General features: G+C 44.4%; 1 protein-coding gene across 17 annotated transcripts in view; it reads right to left on the bottom strand.

Annotated features, from left to right (window-relative positions):
* Positions 1–16,876, bottom strand: part of LOC130283916 (ankyrin repeat and fibronectin type-III domain-containing protein 1-like) — a 443,479-nt gene that overhangs the window by 18,923 nt on the left and 407,680 nt on the right. For all 17 annotated transcript variants that reach the window (XM_056533657.1, XM_056533658.1, XM_056533660.1 and 14 more), the window contains 2 exons: positions 14,198–14,364; positions 513–663 (listed from right to left, as the gene is read on the bottom strand). In XM_056533657.1, coding sequence (XP_056389632.1) covers positions 513–663; positions 14,198–14,364 — 318 coding nt within the window. The remainder of the gene's footprint in view (positions 1–512; positions 664–14,197; positions 14,365–16,876) is intronic.

The raw sequence follows: 16,876 nt of genomic DNA, 5'->3' as shown, positions 1-16,876 counted from the left end.
CTGACATTAAAGGGGATATCCAGGAAAAAACTTTTTTTTATATATATATATATCAACTGGCTCCAGAAAGTTAAACAGATTTGTAAATTACCTCTATTAAAAAAATCTTAATCCTTTCAGTACTTATGAGCTGCTGAAGTTGAGTCGTTCTTTTCTTTCTAAGTGCTCTCTGATGACACGTGTCTCGGGAGCTGTCCAGAGTACAAGCAAATTCCCAAAGCAAACCTCTTCTACTCTGTGCAGTTCCCGAGACAAGCAGAGGTGTCAGCAGAGAGCACTGTTGCCAGACAGAAAAGAACAACTCAACTTCAGCAGCTGATAATTATTGAAAAGATTAAGATTTTTTAATAGAAGTCATTTACAAATCTGTTTAACTTTCTGGAGCCAGTTGATATATATATATATATATATATATATATATATATATATATATAAAGTTTTTTTCCTGGAATACCCCTTTAAATGTGACCATGTTGCATTGATGGCATAAGAAGGGTAAGGCTTAACGCTACCTCTTGAAAGGGAATGTTGACTTGACTCATCAGTTCCTTCACGGCCGCCTGAAGTTCTTTCAGCAATAGGTCCTGGCTGCAGTCTGAGTCCTGCTCGTTGGTCATTGGGTCATCCACGTTGGCCAAAGTCTGGAGCCATTCCCATTCTTCCCTAAGTAAAACATAACGTAAACATAAAGTCACTGAAAAGCTACATAAGTAATAAAAAGGCTATAGTGACAAGTCAAATAATGCTTATATATGCTACTCTCTAGGTCATACAGATGCTTTACATGTCTTTTTTGTCTAACCTTTGTATGTTGCTTACAAATCCCTCTTGTTCTGCTGCTCACTCATTCTGACATCCACTGCTCAGGAAAGGGGTATGTCCAAGGCAAGCACTGAGCCTGCCTCCCTCACTCTCCATTCATTCACTCCCTGAGTCTGCTGTACTGTCCTGGGTCTCCTCATCCAATCACTGCAGGCTGCTCTGGAGCCCCTTTCTTTCTGTTTTATGCTGCAGTCTGATAGGACAGGAGTGAGCACAGAGGAGTGCTAGTCCCGCCCTCACTTCCTGGACTTTGTCCCTGCCTGTGCTTCAGCTGGGACAAAGATGATGCTGCAGTTGGACTGGTTTATGTTCTGAATGGTATAGGGACCCCTAGTGGTCTTTTTTTGGAGGCCATGATTTTTTATAAAAAGAAGATACAATTTTTTATGGAGTATATTAGAAAAATGTACAACATATAACAAGTTTCTTAACCTGACAGTGCCCATTTAAAATGATGGTCTCTCTAAATGTTAAAGGGGTACTCCGGTGAAAACCTTTTTTCTTTTAAATCAACTGGTGGCAGAAAGTTAAACATATTTGTAAATTACTTCTATTAAAAAAATCTTAATCCTTACTGTACTTATTAGTTGCTGAATACTACAGAGGAAATTCTTTTCTTTTTGGAATGCTCTCTGATGACATCACGAGCACAGTTCTCTCTGCTGACGTTATTATAATAATAATAATAAGGCTTTATTTATTGTTGTCCTTAGTGGGATTTGAACCCAAGTCCCCAGCACTGCAAGGCAGCAGCGCTAACCAATGAGCCACCATGCTGCCCTTAGCATACATCTGCTATGCATGGTTGCTAAAATGGACAGAGATGTCAGCAGAGAGCCCTGTGCTCGTGATGTCATCAGTGTTCCAAAAAGAAAGGAATTTCCTCTGTAGCATTCAGCAGCTAATAAGTACTGGAAGGATTAAGATTTTTTAATAGAAGTAATTTACAAATATGTTTAACTTTCTGCCACCAGTTGATTCAAAAGGAAAAAGGTTTTCACCGGAGTACCCCTTTAAGCCTTATGCTGCGCTGGCATGAGAGTCCGTGATGGCTGCAATTTGGAGCTGGATCTTTATGAATGGACTTCAAAACGAGGGACGTAAACAAATAGTAGATAGTAGTAGGATGCGCTGTGCAAAATGTGATCCTATTGTATGACCGCGCTGTCAGCAATGTGGGAGCGGGGCTAGAGATATAAACATAATGGGCCGTGCATCTCCGGGGATAACGTTTCTGTTTCGCGGACCCTGGACTGAGTCAATTTTGCCTGTTGACAGTTTCTTTTTACCCTTTTTTTTTTCACTTTGGTTTCCGTGGACATGCACCAAATTTATCATTTGGTGCAAGTTGTTAGTAATTTTGGCGCAAATGTTGAAATCAGCTGTTCACAGCGCCTTTTACACAGAACTTACCCCCACAGAGGACGCGTATTTTACCCTGTAGAGCAGCCATTTCGGAGTCCCTCCTGCAGTATATCAGCAAGCGACGTGAGTTATTTTCTTTTGTGGGGTTTATAGCCGCCATGTGAAATGGATTTTATTTTCAACTTGGGTATTTATTTTTTTTTTTTTTTTTGTTACTTTAGTGCAGTGGTCTTCAACCTGCGGACCTCCAGATGTTGCAAAACTACAATTCCCAGCATGCCCGGACAGCCGTTGGCTGTCCGGGCATGCTGGGAGTTGTAGTTTAGCAACATCTGGAGGGCCGCAGGTTGGAGACCACTGCTTTAGTGCTTTACCTTTCCTGACCCTGTGCGGCCATGTCCAATGCTGGCTCAACGGAGGGTGAAGGTCCCTCAGAGACAACTATGTCGCAGGATAGTATTGAGCAGCCCGCTGAGGCGTCGCTGCTTTCACAAAAAAATGTTTTTAATGTATTTTGACGCCTTTACATTTTCTGACATTGCTAAGTGTGTTTTCCATGTGCAAAATTTCTTGGCGGGGATTTGCGCCCAAAAAAATGGGAATTGCGTCAAATGATGAATTACTGACTAAAGTTGAAATCACACACACGACCGTGTGATTTTGTGAAAGTTGTAAAAATGACAGAGGAGAAGATGCGGCAAACTTTGGCGCAAAATGACACTATGCCAAAGTATTGCGCCAAAGTTATGTGAAAAAAACAACACATAAATCCTTTGATAAATACCCCCCATTATTCATGCAGGTACGATCCCGCGTATGTGGCAGCGCTGTCAATAGTGCAGAGACGGGGCCGGGGATAATATACTGCACGGCTCCTAAGATGTAGTTATGCATGCTAGAAGTTGAAGGTTGCAGTGGGGCAAAAGGTATCACAGTTATACTTTGGTAAGCCTTCAATTTTGTCTGCGCAGATTACTGCTATTTTAACCCCCCCCCCCCCCCCCCCCTGTACTAGGAGCGCACCCGTGTATTTTTTTCTTATCATTTTGTTTATTTTATTAGTTCTGACATTTGCACTATATTCACTCATTGGATCCCTGCAATCATGCTACGGGGGGTCCGATGAGTGTTCCTAAAACCAAAGGCTGTGTGGGCATGCTGGGAGTTGTAGTTTTGCAACAGCTGGAGGCACCCTGTTTAGAAAATATTGGCTTATGGCATTGGCTTCCAAATTTTCAAGATCTCAATCCGATTCAATCCTATCTATGGATATGCTACAAAAACAAATCTGTTCCATGAAGGCCGCATCTCACAACTTACAGGACTTACAAGATCTGCTCCTTACATCATGGTGTCAGACACCACAGGACACCTTTAAAGGGGTACTCCGCCCCTAGACATCTTATCCCCTATCCAAAGGATAGGGGATAAGATGTCAGATCGCCGGGGTCCCGCTGCTGGGGACCCCGGGGATCGCTGCTGCAGCACCCCGCCATCATTACTGCGCAGAGCAAAATTGTTCTGCACGTAATGGCGGGCGATACAGGGGCCGGAGCATCGTTACGTCACGGCTCCGCCCCTCGTGACGTCACGGCCCGCCCACGTCAATACAAGTCTATGGGAGGGGGCGTGGCGGTCTTCACGCCCCCTGCCATAGACTTGCATTAAGGGGACGGGCCGTGATGTCATGAGGGGCGGAGCCATGACGTCACGCTGCTCCGGCCCCTGTATTGCCCGTCATTACGCACAGAGCGAACTCGCTCTGTGCAGTAACGATAGCGGGGTGCCGCAGCGGCGATCCCGGGGTCCCCAGCAGTGGGACCGCGGCGATCCAACATCTTATCCCCTATCCTTTGGATAGGGGATAAGATGCTAGGGGCGGAGTACCCCTTTCAAGATCTTCTGGAGTCCAGGCCTTGCTGGGACAGAGCTGTTTTTGTAGCATGAGGAGGAACTATACGATCTTAGGCAGTTAGGTTTTAATGTTATGGCTGATTGGTGTATATGATTATTTATATTACCCTCCACCATAACACCCTAATAGACTATAGAAGTATAAATATACATTAAAAATCAGTAAAAGCTTCAATTCAGATTGAACGTAACGCGCATGAGTTCCAGAAACAATATAAGCCCTTTATCCAAACTGAAAACTTTCATTAGATTGACCTTGTTTTGAACCATTGTGGATTTCCTCCTCGGTATCCCTCCAAGATATTTCGAGTCAGGACTGTCTCTGCCATTACTAGGAATTGGTAGCTTGTTGCTTATTAGGGTCAGATAAGACCCCAGCCAATGAAGACCAGTGTAAAGCAAATGTGTCTGCCTCTCCTGCTGTTCTAAACCCTATGCCGAAATATGTGCTCAGACGCAGCCGAATGAATGGCGCCTCAGGAGCTGTTAAGGGGCTTCGGGGATTGACTGGGTTAAATCCCCAGATACAGACAGATCAGAAAAAATTTGCAGCCTCAGTTCTCATGGCTTAACCCTGTGCACATGGATTAGTGACCATCGGGAAAAGCAGCGACAGGTGATACTACAGGCAGATATTTCAATTCTGTCCATCCAGGCAACTGATGATGGTGGGATTAAAATCCTGAAACATGAGTTAATTTCAAATGTGCAACGTGTGCACGTGTGTGCCCCCTCTGCAGTAGTGGATGGGGGAAGGTGGAAGCTAGCTGAAGACCTAAATAGAGCACAGTGGCCGGGTACGTGCCTCGCTGAAATGACTTTGGCATGGCGAAGGTAAACTGAGCATGCTGCGCGGTGTAGTGTAAGGTGTCTCCATCCATTCCGAGTCTAGGGTGATGCCTGTCTATACATCTTGCTAAATTCTTAAGCCAAGCGATACTACGTCTAACTATGCTAACAAAATATTCAGCATCAAATGGGAGTTGAGTGTATGCAAAAATAAGCTCCAATTATAAGGAGGGAGAGGCTCATGGTGGGCCCATGGGTCAGGTCCAGAAGAATGTCCCATTTGTAGTTGACTTTAAACTCAGTCCCCTGTAACTATGGCCCATTTCTTATGGGATGAGTCATTATAGTACAACACACACAAAAATAAGGGGTCTTCAGGGAGAGACTCATGTTGGGCCAATATTCAGGTCCAGTAATGGGTTTCATTTGTGGGTGACGACGAACTCAGTCCCCTGCAACTATGGTCCATTTTTTATGGGATGATTCACTATTAGTTAAAAACATGTAAAAACAAGCTCCTATTATAAAGGGTATTCAGGGAGAAACTCATGGTGGGCCAAGGTTCAGGTCCAGCAGAAGGTCCCATTTGTAGGTGACGACGAACTCAGTCCCCTGCAACTATGGTCCATTTCTTATGTGATGATACATTATTAGTTCAACACATGACAAAATTAGCTCCTATTATAAGAGATCTTCGGAAAGAGACTTATGATGGGCCCAAGGTACAGGTCTAGCCGAGGGTCCCATTTGTAGTTCACTATGAACTCCTGAAACTATGGTCCATGTCGTAAGGGATAATTCACTATTAGTTGAAAACATGTACAAATAAGCTCCTATTATAAAGGGTGATGGAGAGAGGTGTACAGTGAATACACACATGCCTCACTAGAACGCTTATCCTACACGCTCTTCTCCATTGGTTTGAAAGAACAATTAGAAAAACAGACAGAAAACGCATTAATTGACGATATTTCTGTGTTGTCATTGGTGTGAAAATACAGCAGGTTCTCTTCTTACATCAGGATTAGAATGGCTCACCAGACTACCAAAGGATCCCAGCTTGCCAAAGGTCCAGCAGAAGGTGACCATTTTTAGGTGACTCTGGTGTCGAAGCCTACAGTCTCTCTCTTACGGGGTGATTCACATATTTACTTTTAGAGAATTATTTAACTTTATTGATTATACAATATATGGACAAAAATATTGGAACACCTCCACATTACACCTCCAGGAGCTTTTAGGGTATCCAATTTTGAATCTATAGACAATAATATGGATTTGGTCCCCGCACACAGTAATATGTGTAGAATGATAAGAGGGATTACATTGTCATTACAAGTGAATGTGCCCATTTTCTGTACAGATGGAGAGTGGTCCTCAAAATGTTGAGACCAAGGAACTCAGTCCGGTGCTGCTGACTACAATTAACTAAAAAACATACCGTCAGATAATTGTCAGCAATTGTAATACCGTAAGGTTCCCATACAAATTAATATTAACTTGACCATTTCGACATGATCGGCCAACAATCTAATGTGTATGGGAGTCTCTTGGCTTTCCCCTGACATATGATTTTGGGGGGGGAAATAATATCGGGCATATTGAAGTTCAACTGTCCAATTCTTTTGCTGTCAGGGAGATAAGCTGCCACCAGAGAAGTCTTCCCCGCCATTGAAAACACAAGATCATTCAGCCAAGCCAGGCTTTGATGTGTGTAGGAGAATCAGGAGAGGTAGCTGTTGTCCATGCATTCGGCCAACCTATCATATGGTCAGGTTCCCAATCCCTACACTCAGACTGTCAATCAAGCCTAACCGTCAGGAGGGGGCAGGGCGAGTGTGGCTGTAACTGCTTGCTGTGACTGTATATCAGGAAAACAGCCACCGCCAATAAAGTAAATTTTCTGTTCTCTGTGGCGTAGCAGAACGCTCTGAAGAACAGTGTTGGAATGCCCCAGCCGGTCTGTGAGGCCCTACGAACCTGACAGGTTCCCTTTAAGTTTTTTAACTAGATATGACCATATACTTATTCACTTGCACCTTATGATCTGTGCCTATTACTGTTTCAAATGGTCAAATTAAAGTAACACAGAGGCATCTTGAACAATTAACATCTATGACTCGTGGGTGCTATCAAATACATCTAGCCAATCAGCATTGCTCGTAACACTCCCGGTGATGCTCATTGGTTGAAAGAATCTGACGGACAGCAGCTCACAATACTTGCAGATGTCTTTTTCAGTTGGACGCCAGGTGATAGCATGAATGGGTAATACAAGTATCTATAAATATATATTTATTGATTGCCATTCGGTATATATTGAGAGTATACCTGATAAAGAGAACGTCTGTAATGGTTGACTTCTGCCCCAGACCCCTTACAATTTATGGAATAGCAGATGTTTGCAGAAAGGTTCTTGTGCTCATCCGTGCTAAGCCCTAACTAGAGCCTGTTTGTTCAGCCAGCAAACGATCCTTGTACACTCACACCATTTCCTCTACCTCCACACTCCGATTTAAAACCTTCATTCTCTATGGGATGACACAGGCCTCTATTCAGTGTGACCTGAATGTATCTCCCCGAGAGGGAACCATAGACGTCTTCAACAATGCTGGCGTCAAGGAATACTTATACTGGGGCCCAGTCATCAGAACCCGTAGTTATTTTCTAGACATCCTGTTTATTTACCGTGTTTATCTTTGCCACTTTCTAATAAAATGAGAAAAAAACCTAGAGGACAAACCTATATAAAGGCTGCATTCACTCCACGTTTTTGCAATACAGTTCCCGTTACATTTTCAATGTGAAAACCGTATGGAACCGTATTGAAAACCGTATGCATTGTGACTCTCCATTGAAAACCGTATGCCAAAAGATGCATCAGGTTGTGTCCGTTTTGCATCCTGTAAGGTTTTGTCAGTTTTTTTCCCGTACCCAAAAACCATAGACTACCACGGTTTTTGGTCCGGGTGAAAAAACTGTATTAGGCTGGGTTCACATCACGTTTTTGCCATACTGTTTTCAATCCGTATTTCTAAAGAAAACCGTATGGCAAAAAAACGGACGGAACAGTATCGGAAAAAGTAAACCGTATGCGTTTTTAAACTGTATACTGTTTTTAAAAGTGCATACAGTTCCGTCCGTAAAAATTTTGTCCATTTTTAATGGGAGGGGTGATGGGTGAATTTAGGATGCAAATGCGCATGTGCAAAGAAAAAACGCATACAGTTTCCCCGTATGGAACCGTATACATGTGCATTTCCCATTGACATCCATGTTAAAAAAAAAAACTTATGCAGTTGCAGTACGGTTTTTAAACCGGAGTCAAAACCGTGGTTGGCCACGTTTTTGTCTCCGGTTTAAAAACCGTACTGCAACCGCATACGTTTTTTTTTTACATGCCCACCAATTGGAAATGCACATCTATACCGTTCCATACAGGAAACCGTATACGATTTTTACTTTGCACATTCGCATGCACATGCAACAGTATGGCAAAAACATGATGTGATCCCAGCCTAAAACTGTATACTTTTTTTTAAACATGGGAGTCAATGGGAACCGTACAGAACTGTATGTGCATACGGTTCCATCCAGTTTTCACCATACGTTTTTTGGAATTTCAATCAAATAAGTGTAACTTTATTCATAATGGAGTGAAAAGTTAAAAACGTATACGTTTTTTTCTTAAAAAACGGATACAACCGGACATCATTTTTAAAACCGTATAAAGTTTTTAACCTGATACGTGTTAAAATTTGTACACACGTTTTGATACAGTTAAGTCCGGTTTTGAGGAATCAGTTTTTCATCAAAAACCTGATACGGGAACTGTATTGCAAAAACGTGGTGCGAATGCAGCCTAAGCAATGTCCTGGACTGTGTCCTTACAGAATTTTTGCTAGAGCTGAATGCAGAAGACAGCTGAATGCACGATGAAATGTATCCCAGTCTGGAGAAAGCCATCTCTAGCAAGGACCTGAGCTTTCCAGGACCTTTCTAATCTGCTCCGATCATATGGAGCTTTAAATAGGACCGGGCTGGTGAGTTAATGTGGATTATTCAATGCCCAGAATGGGGCTAACTATAGGAAGTGCCCCGGTATTCTATCCCTTTGTGGATTTAGCAGTCATTTTGTTTACAAATGACTAAGAATAGTCAGGCTATCTTAAGATATTGGTGCCACCTACTGAGCGCACATCAATCCGCGATTAGTCTGGTCCAGGAGCCGCCGGGATCCAGAGCCAGCGCAGCGCTAAAGTAAATATTGATAGACAGCAATGTGCGGCCTCCATAAATCACTGTAACCAAGAGCTCTTATTACAGGACAGTCACATAGAGATATAAATAGGGGCACAATTCAGGCATCATTAGAATCTGCAAAAAAATAGACGGGGAGCCCCAAAATTCTATTTTGTCTTATTTTGATGCTTCAAGTGTGGATCCTTTTAAAATGTTAAAAATATGGTCGAAAAAAACCCCACTCAAGTGAATAAGGCTTAGGTTCAGGATCTATCACAGCATGAAGACAAACATGGCGCTATCTTTGAGAAAAAAAAATAGCAGATCCCATTGTCCAATTTCAGAAACCCTTTAAAAGGGGACTGCCATTTGCAAAATCTTTGCAATATGATGTATAATATGTAATAAAATAAATAAACTTAAAGGGGTATTCCGCTGCTCAGCGTTTGTAACATACTGTTCCGAACGCAGGAGGCGGCGTTGGGAGCTCGTGATGTCATAGCCCCACCCCCTCCTGATGTCACATCCCGCCCCCTCAATGCAAGTCTATGGGAGGGGGCGTGACGGCTGTCACGCCCCCTCCCATAGACTTGCATTGAGGGGGCGGGCCGTGACATCATGAGGGGCAAGGCTTTGACATCGCGAGCTCCCAACACCGCCTCCTGCGTTCGGAACAGTATGTTACAAACGCTGAGAAGCGGAGTACCCCTTTATTTAAATAACTAAACAATTTCGATCTACCACCAGACTTCCTCTTATTTTCCATGTAACTTTCTTAATACGGTACCGGGGAATCAGCTGATCACCCCGGGTCCTGCCCCCAGCACCTTTAGGCAAACAGTTGACTTTGCCGGGGGATGCTGTGGCCAACCATTCATTTCCCCTGCAGCAAAGGAAACTTAAAGGAGAACTCCGGAATAGGAAAATTATTGTCCATACTGCCGACAGTAAAAAAATAAACAGGTACATACCTTCCTTCGCTCCCCCAGTGCCTCCGGTAACCGGCTCCGGCCTCCGCCGCGATCCTTTTCCTGGTTGCCGATGGTCGGCGAGTCATACTGCGCGCAGCCAATCACCGGCCACAGTGAAGTCCCGACACAGCCGGCGATAGGCTGAGCGGCAGTGTGAGAACGCTTCAAGACACATAATTCTTCACCACACCGGCACCTGCTGCCGGGGCCGAAAACGTCACACTGCGGCTCATCCTATCGCCGGCCGAGTCGGGACTTCACTGCGGCCGGTGATTGGCTGAGTGCAGTATGACTCGCCGACCACCGGCAACCAGGAAGAGGATCGCGGCGGAGACCAAAGCCGGTTACCGGAGGCACCGGGGGAGCGAACGGAGGTATGTACCTGTTTATTTTTTTTTACTGCCGGCAGTATGGACAATAATTTTCCTATTCCGGAGTTCTCCTTTAATATTATACAGCAGAACTGAGAAAAATGACCACCCTTGTGATTTAAGAATTACTAAAGTCTTCTAGAACAGGAGATGCTCATGCAAAGCGACCCCCCCAGTTTGACTTACAAAAGGGTCCAAGTGGAAGAGCTCCTTTATGATATCCATAAGATGTAACCGGGCATATGAACAGGGGCTATGTTCACCCCTAATTAGACAACCCTTTTAGTATCTTGTTCTATACACGGTCTCTATTGTATTTCATAAAACAAATCTCTTGTGCCTGAGACTGAGGACCAAAGATTGTAGTAGAGTGGGTAAAATGTCCGCTGACCCCATAGGCCTCAAGCACATGAACCAGTACAGATCTACGTTGTATTAATCTGTAATACAGTTCCTGTAAATTGCTATATGTCCATGCTGCGCCTTCAGTTTTATACTATATACAATAAAAAACATGGAGGTCTGCTCCGTCATATGCTGTATGTTTCCAAGAGAGCAGGGTGCCTCACTGAGACACCATAAGGTGGCGTATGAAGACAGTGGTGCCAAAAGTGTGGACCTCCAGATATTGTAAAACTACAACTCCGAGCATGACAGGAGACCTACTGCTGTCTGGCCATGCTGGGAGATGTCATTGTGCAACATTGTGAAACCACTGCCCTACAGAATCTACCCTAGTTCTTTATCTATTAGAGTGGCAACAAAGACCTGTCCTGTGTTGCACCTCTTTGGTGCGCCGCTATTTGTTTATTCTATCTATTTCAGCAGACAGGACCGGGGTTGGGCTGTTTGCCAGAAATACACATATGGAACTTCCTTTCCATTACTTTTCTAGTCAATCACAGCACAGAACATTCAGTAGAAAAGAAGTACCACGGCACTCGATGATTCCAATGTACTTAAAACGTCTTTATTGCGGCTCACAGATAACATAAGTAGGATGTAATCTAGATCCAACAAGCGCTGGTTTCACGTCATGTGACGCATCGTCAGGGCATGTTCTATGCTATGCTGTGACTCAGGGCTGAGTCACAGCATAGGGGTGAAAGTGCACTGAACAGGGTCCCACTGGGATGGGTAATGATTTCAATGTGCACTATTACAGAAGGCATGTGGAGAAGGAAGCAGTTACTAATGCACTGGCTTTGCAAGGTGTTATCTGAGCAGAAATGAAAGAAATAGCAGCAATACAGCAAGGAAGGGGTTACACTAAACACTGAGCCTCTGCTGCAAAGCTAAGGAGATATGGAAGGGAGGTTACACTGTAGCACTGTGGACATCAGCTGCGCTAACCTTTATGGGAGATGAGAGGGAAGCCATAATTTACCTTTTATGAACAGTGTGGCCCATCTACAGCAAACAGACAGGCTCACAGCCAGGTTTTCTCAAGTCTCTCTCCTACATAGCTCATGCTAAGCTCCGTCTGCACTTCTTGTGTTCTGTCTTCTCCTGATCTACCTGTTACTAGAAACAGACTTAGCCTAACCAAAGGCACTGGATATCAAACTGCAGGAAAGTGTGATACCTAGTGACCAAGACTTTATGTTTTTTATTTTTCCTTTTTGGTAAATGAAGTGATTTACACATATGTTAGGCATCACATAGGCTAGCAAATGGAAGGAAATAGTTTGAAATTACAGTGATCCTTTAAAGGGAACCAATCATTAGATTTTATCCTATATAACGCTTGGACAAGCGTTATATAAGGTAAAATCTTTATCCTCACTATCCCCGGGGGACGCTCCGGCCTGCAGAGATGGTGAGGATATGTGCTTATAAACTAGTCCCCGCCGGCCTCGCAAGTAGTCCCCTGGGCGGGGAGCTTCTCTTACCAGACCCCGTTACTTTGGCCGGCAGCGATGTCCCCGCGGCTTGATTGACAGGCCGCGTCATCGCTCTGCATACTGAACTGACAGAGCAGAGCGGAGCGATGACGCGGACCGTCAATCATGCCGAGGGGACATCGCTGCCGGCCAAAGTAACGGGAGTAGGTAAGAGGTTATAGTATATAAATTCATATGTTCACCTTCCCTGGGGGCAGGAGTGTCCCCCGGGATGGTGTGGATAAAGATGTTACCCAATATAACTCTTTACCAAGCGTTATATAGGGTAAATTCTGATGACTGGTTCCCTTTAGGGCATGTAGCTCTATCTTATTGAATGGTGGTCAGCCAGAAAGTCAAATAGTTGCTAGGCAACATGAACCAAAAACTAAAGACAAGCTGCAGGATAACTTAGATTACTATAAATTACACATTCCGAGGTGTGATAGCCCCTCCTCTGAATATGGAAATAGATGGTTTGGCTTAAATGTAGCTGGGAAACCAAAATGGATGTACAGAATAGTTGATGACCACTTAGTCTGTTTACATGAGCAAAAATAAGAAGCATCTCTGGTTACGGTAACAAGGCTCCAGTGTATCACCCAGGAGAGCTCAAGTATTTTATCTATTTTGGAGACGACACCTCCTTTCCCTAAGTGACCAGAATGTTCTGTGGACCATCATTTTCTTTCTGAACGTTTACAATGACTCTTCCAATAAATGTTTGCATACGTCCACCGCATGCAGGAAGTTGGATTCTAACGCCAATAATGTGAAGCTAAATATTTTGAAATGTATTGAAATGTTAGGACACTTCTCTTATTGTTGGCACCGCTGCATGGGCTCTGTGTAAATGCTGCACAACTCCAACCACAAATATTTCTTCTGAGATTCACTTCCACTTCCATGAAAAAACACAAACTCCAAGGTTCCCGTTAAAGTTCATAGAGCTAAAAAAGTGCAGATCCTCCTGGCAAGTAAGTCGTGCATGCAACTAGGAAAGTGGGGGGTTGCAGAAATCTCTCCTACTTTCTACTTCTTTAGACTTATGTAAATGTGGACTAATTGTCTCCCACTTTAAGGCCATTTGTTTGTTGCCAAGTGCTGTAAGGGTCTTCACCCTTTCCATTAAAACACGGGGTAACGTTTCCAATAGTACGAAAAGAATTAGACTGAGATGAGATGAGGTGGTGAAGTCAGGACTGGTGTCAGCACCAGGCGACCCCATGGGCCAATGCTACGTCTCAACCAATATGAGGGGCCCATGTGAATCTTGGTAAACATCTTGACTTGTGGGTTAGACAGGAGGCCTACTGTGACTCTGTGACCCCGGCATTTGTTTAGAGCGTTGGGTGCAGCTCTGGAGGCTCGTGACGTCACGGCCGTGCCCCCTCATTGCAAGTCTATTGGAGGGGGCGTGACGGCCGTCACGCCCCTTCCCATAGACTTGCATTGAGGGGGCATGGCCGTGACATCATGACCGGGGTGTGACAGTGACATCACGAGCCTCCGTCCCGCATAGCCAGTCATCCGGCATGGATGGATGATCCCATGAGCCTAGCTTAAAGGGGTACTTTGCCCCTAGACGTCTTATCCCCTAGCCAAAGGTAAGGGGATAAGATGTCTGATCGCGGGGGTCCCGCCACTGGGGATTCCTGCGATCAGACATCTTATCCCCTATGCTTTGGATAGGGGATAAGATGTCTAGGGGCCGAGTACCCCTTTAGCCTAGGCTCATGGGATCATCTGGATCTTATGAATTTACTGTTACCTGGAAATAACATCATGGACATAACAACCATCTACCAGAACATATATACTTCCTCTCTTTTCTACACACCTGGACACATTTGCGTTGGCTCTGATTTTCACATGGCAAAGAATATTTGGTAATCGTTCTGGCACCAGCACTCGGATTTGGTCTACAGCACTGCACAGCTTCAGATATCCAAGGTAGAGTCCAGGAGGCAGGGCTTGGCTACTTCTTCTGTGATACGCTAATTTGTCCTGAAATGTATAAGGGAGAAGCTCAGAATTTGGGGAGAGATATATCAAAACCTGTGCAGAGGAAAACAGTTGCCTATAGCAACCAATCAGATCACTTCTTTCATTTTTTAGAGATTTTGGTAAATATTTTTTTTATATCTTTTCATGTGACTACGCTGAAGAAATTACCCTCTGCTACAATGTAAAGTAGTGAGTGCACGGCCTGTATAACAGTGTTTAATGTTGTGTCCCCTCAAAATAACTTAAAATAACTTAACACAGCTCTTAGGGGACACCTACCAATAGGGGACAGTTTTTTATTTCACAGCAAGACCTAATTTATTTGCACCCTCAATAGGGCACACTCCCAATAGCGGATGCGGACACACCTAATAGGAGACAAAACATGCCCAATAGGGGGACAAAACACTCCCAATAGCAGACAAAACACTCCCAATAGGGGACAAAGCACTCAAAATAAGGGACAAAACACTCGAAATAGGGGAAAAAACACACCCAATAGGGAACAAAACACTCCCAATAGGAGACAAAACACTCCCAATAGGAGACAAAACACTCCCAATAGGAGACAAAACACTCCCAATAGGGAACAAAACACTCCCAATAGGGAACAAAACACTCCCAATAGGAGACAAAACACTCCCAATAGGAGACAAAACACTCCCAATAGGAGACAAAACACTCCCAATAGGAGACAAAACACTCCCAATAGAGGACAAAACACTCCCAATAGGAGACAAAACACTCCCAATAGGGGACAAAACACTCCCAATAGGGGACAAAACACTCCCAATAGGAGACAAAACACTCCCAATAGGGGACAAAACACTCCCAATAGGGGACAAAACACTCCCAATAGGGGACAAAACACTCCCAATAGGGGACAAAACACTCCCAATAGGGGACAAAACACTCCCAATAGGAGACAAAACACTCCCAATAGGGGACAAAACACTCCCAATAGGGGACAAAACACTCCCAATAGGGGACAAAACACTCCCAATAGGGGACAAAACACTCCCAATAGGGGACAAAACACTCCCAATAGGAGACAAAACACTGCCAATAGGAGACAAAACACTCCCAATAGGAGACAAAACACTCCCAATAGGAGACAAAACACTCCCAATAGGGAACAAAACACTCCCAATAGGAGACAAAACACTCCCAATAGGAGACAAAACACTCCCAATAGGAGACAAAACACTCCCAATAGGGGACAAAACACTCCCAATAGAGGACAAAACACTCCCAATAGGGGACAATACACTCCCAATAGGGGACAAAACACTCCCAATAGGGGACAAAACACTCCCAATAGGAGACAAAACACTCCCAATAGGGGACAAAACACTCCCAATAGGAGACAAAACACTGCCAATAGGAGACAAAACACTCCCAATAGAGGACAAAACACTCCCAATAGGAGACAAAACACCCCCAATAGGGGACAAAACACTCCCAATAGGGGACAAAACACTCCCAATAGGAGACAAAACACTCCCAATAGGGGACAAAACACTCCCAATAGGGGACAAAACACTCCCAATAGGGGACAAAACACTCCCAATAGGGGACAAAACACTCCCAATAGGGGACAAAACACTCCCAATAGGAGACAAAACACTCCCAATAGGGGACAAAACACTCCCAATAGGGGACAAAACACTCCCAATAGGGGACAAAACACTCCCAATAGGGGACAAAACACTCCCAATAGGGGACAAAACACTCCCAATAGGAGACAAAACACTGCCAATAGGAGACAAAACACTCCCAATAGGGAACAAAACACTCCCAATAGGAGACAAAACACTCCCAATAGGGAACAAAACACTCCCAATAGGAGACAAAACACTCCCAATAGGGGACAAAACACTCCCAATAGAGGACAAAACACTCCCAATAGGGGACAAAACACTCCCAATAGGGGACAAAACACTCCCAATAGGAGACAAAACACTCCCAATAGGGGACAAAACACTCCCAATAGGAGACAAAACACTGCCAATAGGAGACAAAACACTCCCAATAGGGGACCAAACACTCCCAATAGGAGACAAAACACTGCCAATAGGGGCCAAAACACTCCCAATAGGGGACCAAACACTCCCAATAGGAGACAAAACACTCCCAATAGGGGACAAGACACTCCCAATAGGAGACAAAACACTCCCAATAGGGGACAAAACACTCCCAATAGGGGACAAAACACTCCCAATAGGGGACAAGTAGGCTTATCTAGTGGCCCTACCTTGTACACAGGGCCGCCATCAGAGAGGTACAGCCAATACCAGTAAGGGGTCCAGCCTCCCAGGTGGCTCTGGCCCCCGCTGCACCCCCCAGCACAGAAGCAGACGACCACTGTTCAAACAGTAGTCTTCTGCTTCTGTACGTCTGCTGGCCACATCATTCGCGCCCTCACATATTCCCCCTTTGCCAAATCATCCTTCTCTTTATTACCCCCTGTGCCACATAATTTCTTCTTGACCCCCCCCCCCTTTGTGCCATT

Source organism: Hyla sarda, chromosome 8 (genome assembly GCF_029499605.1).
Source record: "Hyla sarda isolate aHylSar1 chromosome 8, aHylSar1.hap1, whole genome shotgun sequence".
NCBI lineage: Eukaryota > Metazoa > Chordata > Amphibia > Anura > Hylidae > Hyla > Hyla sarda.
This window is presented reverse-complemented; position numbering and strand designations above follow the sequence as displayed.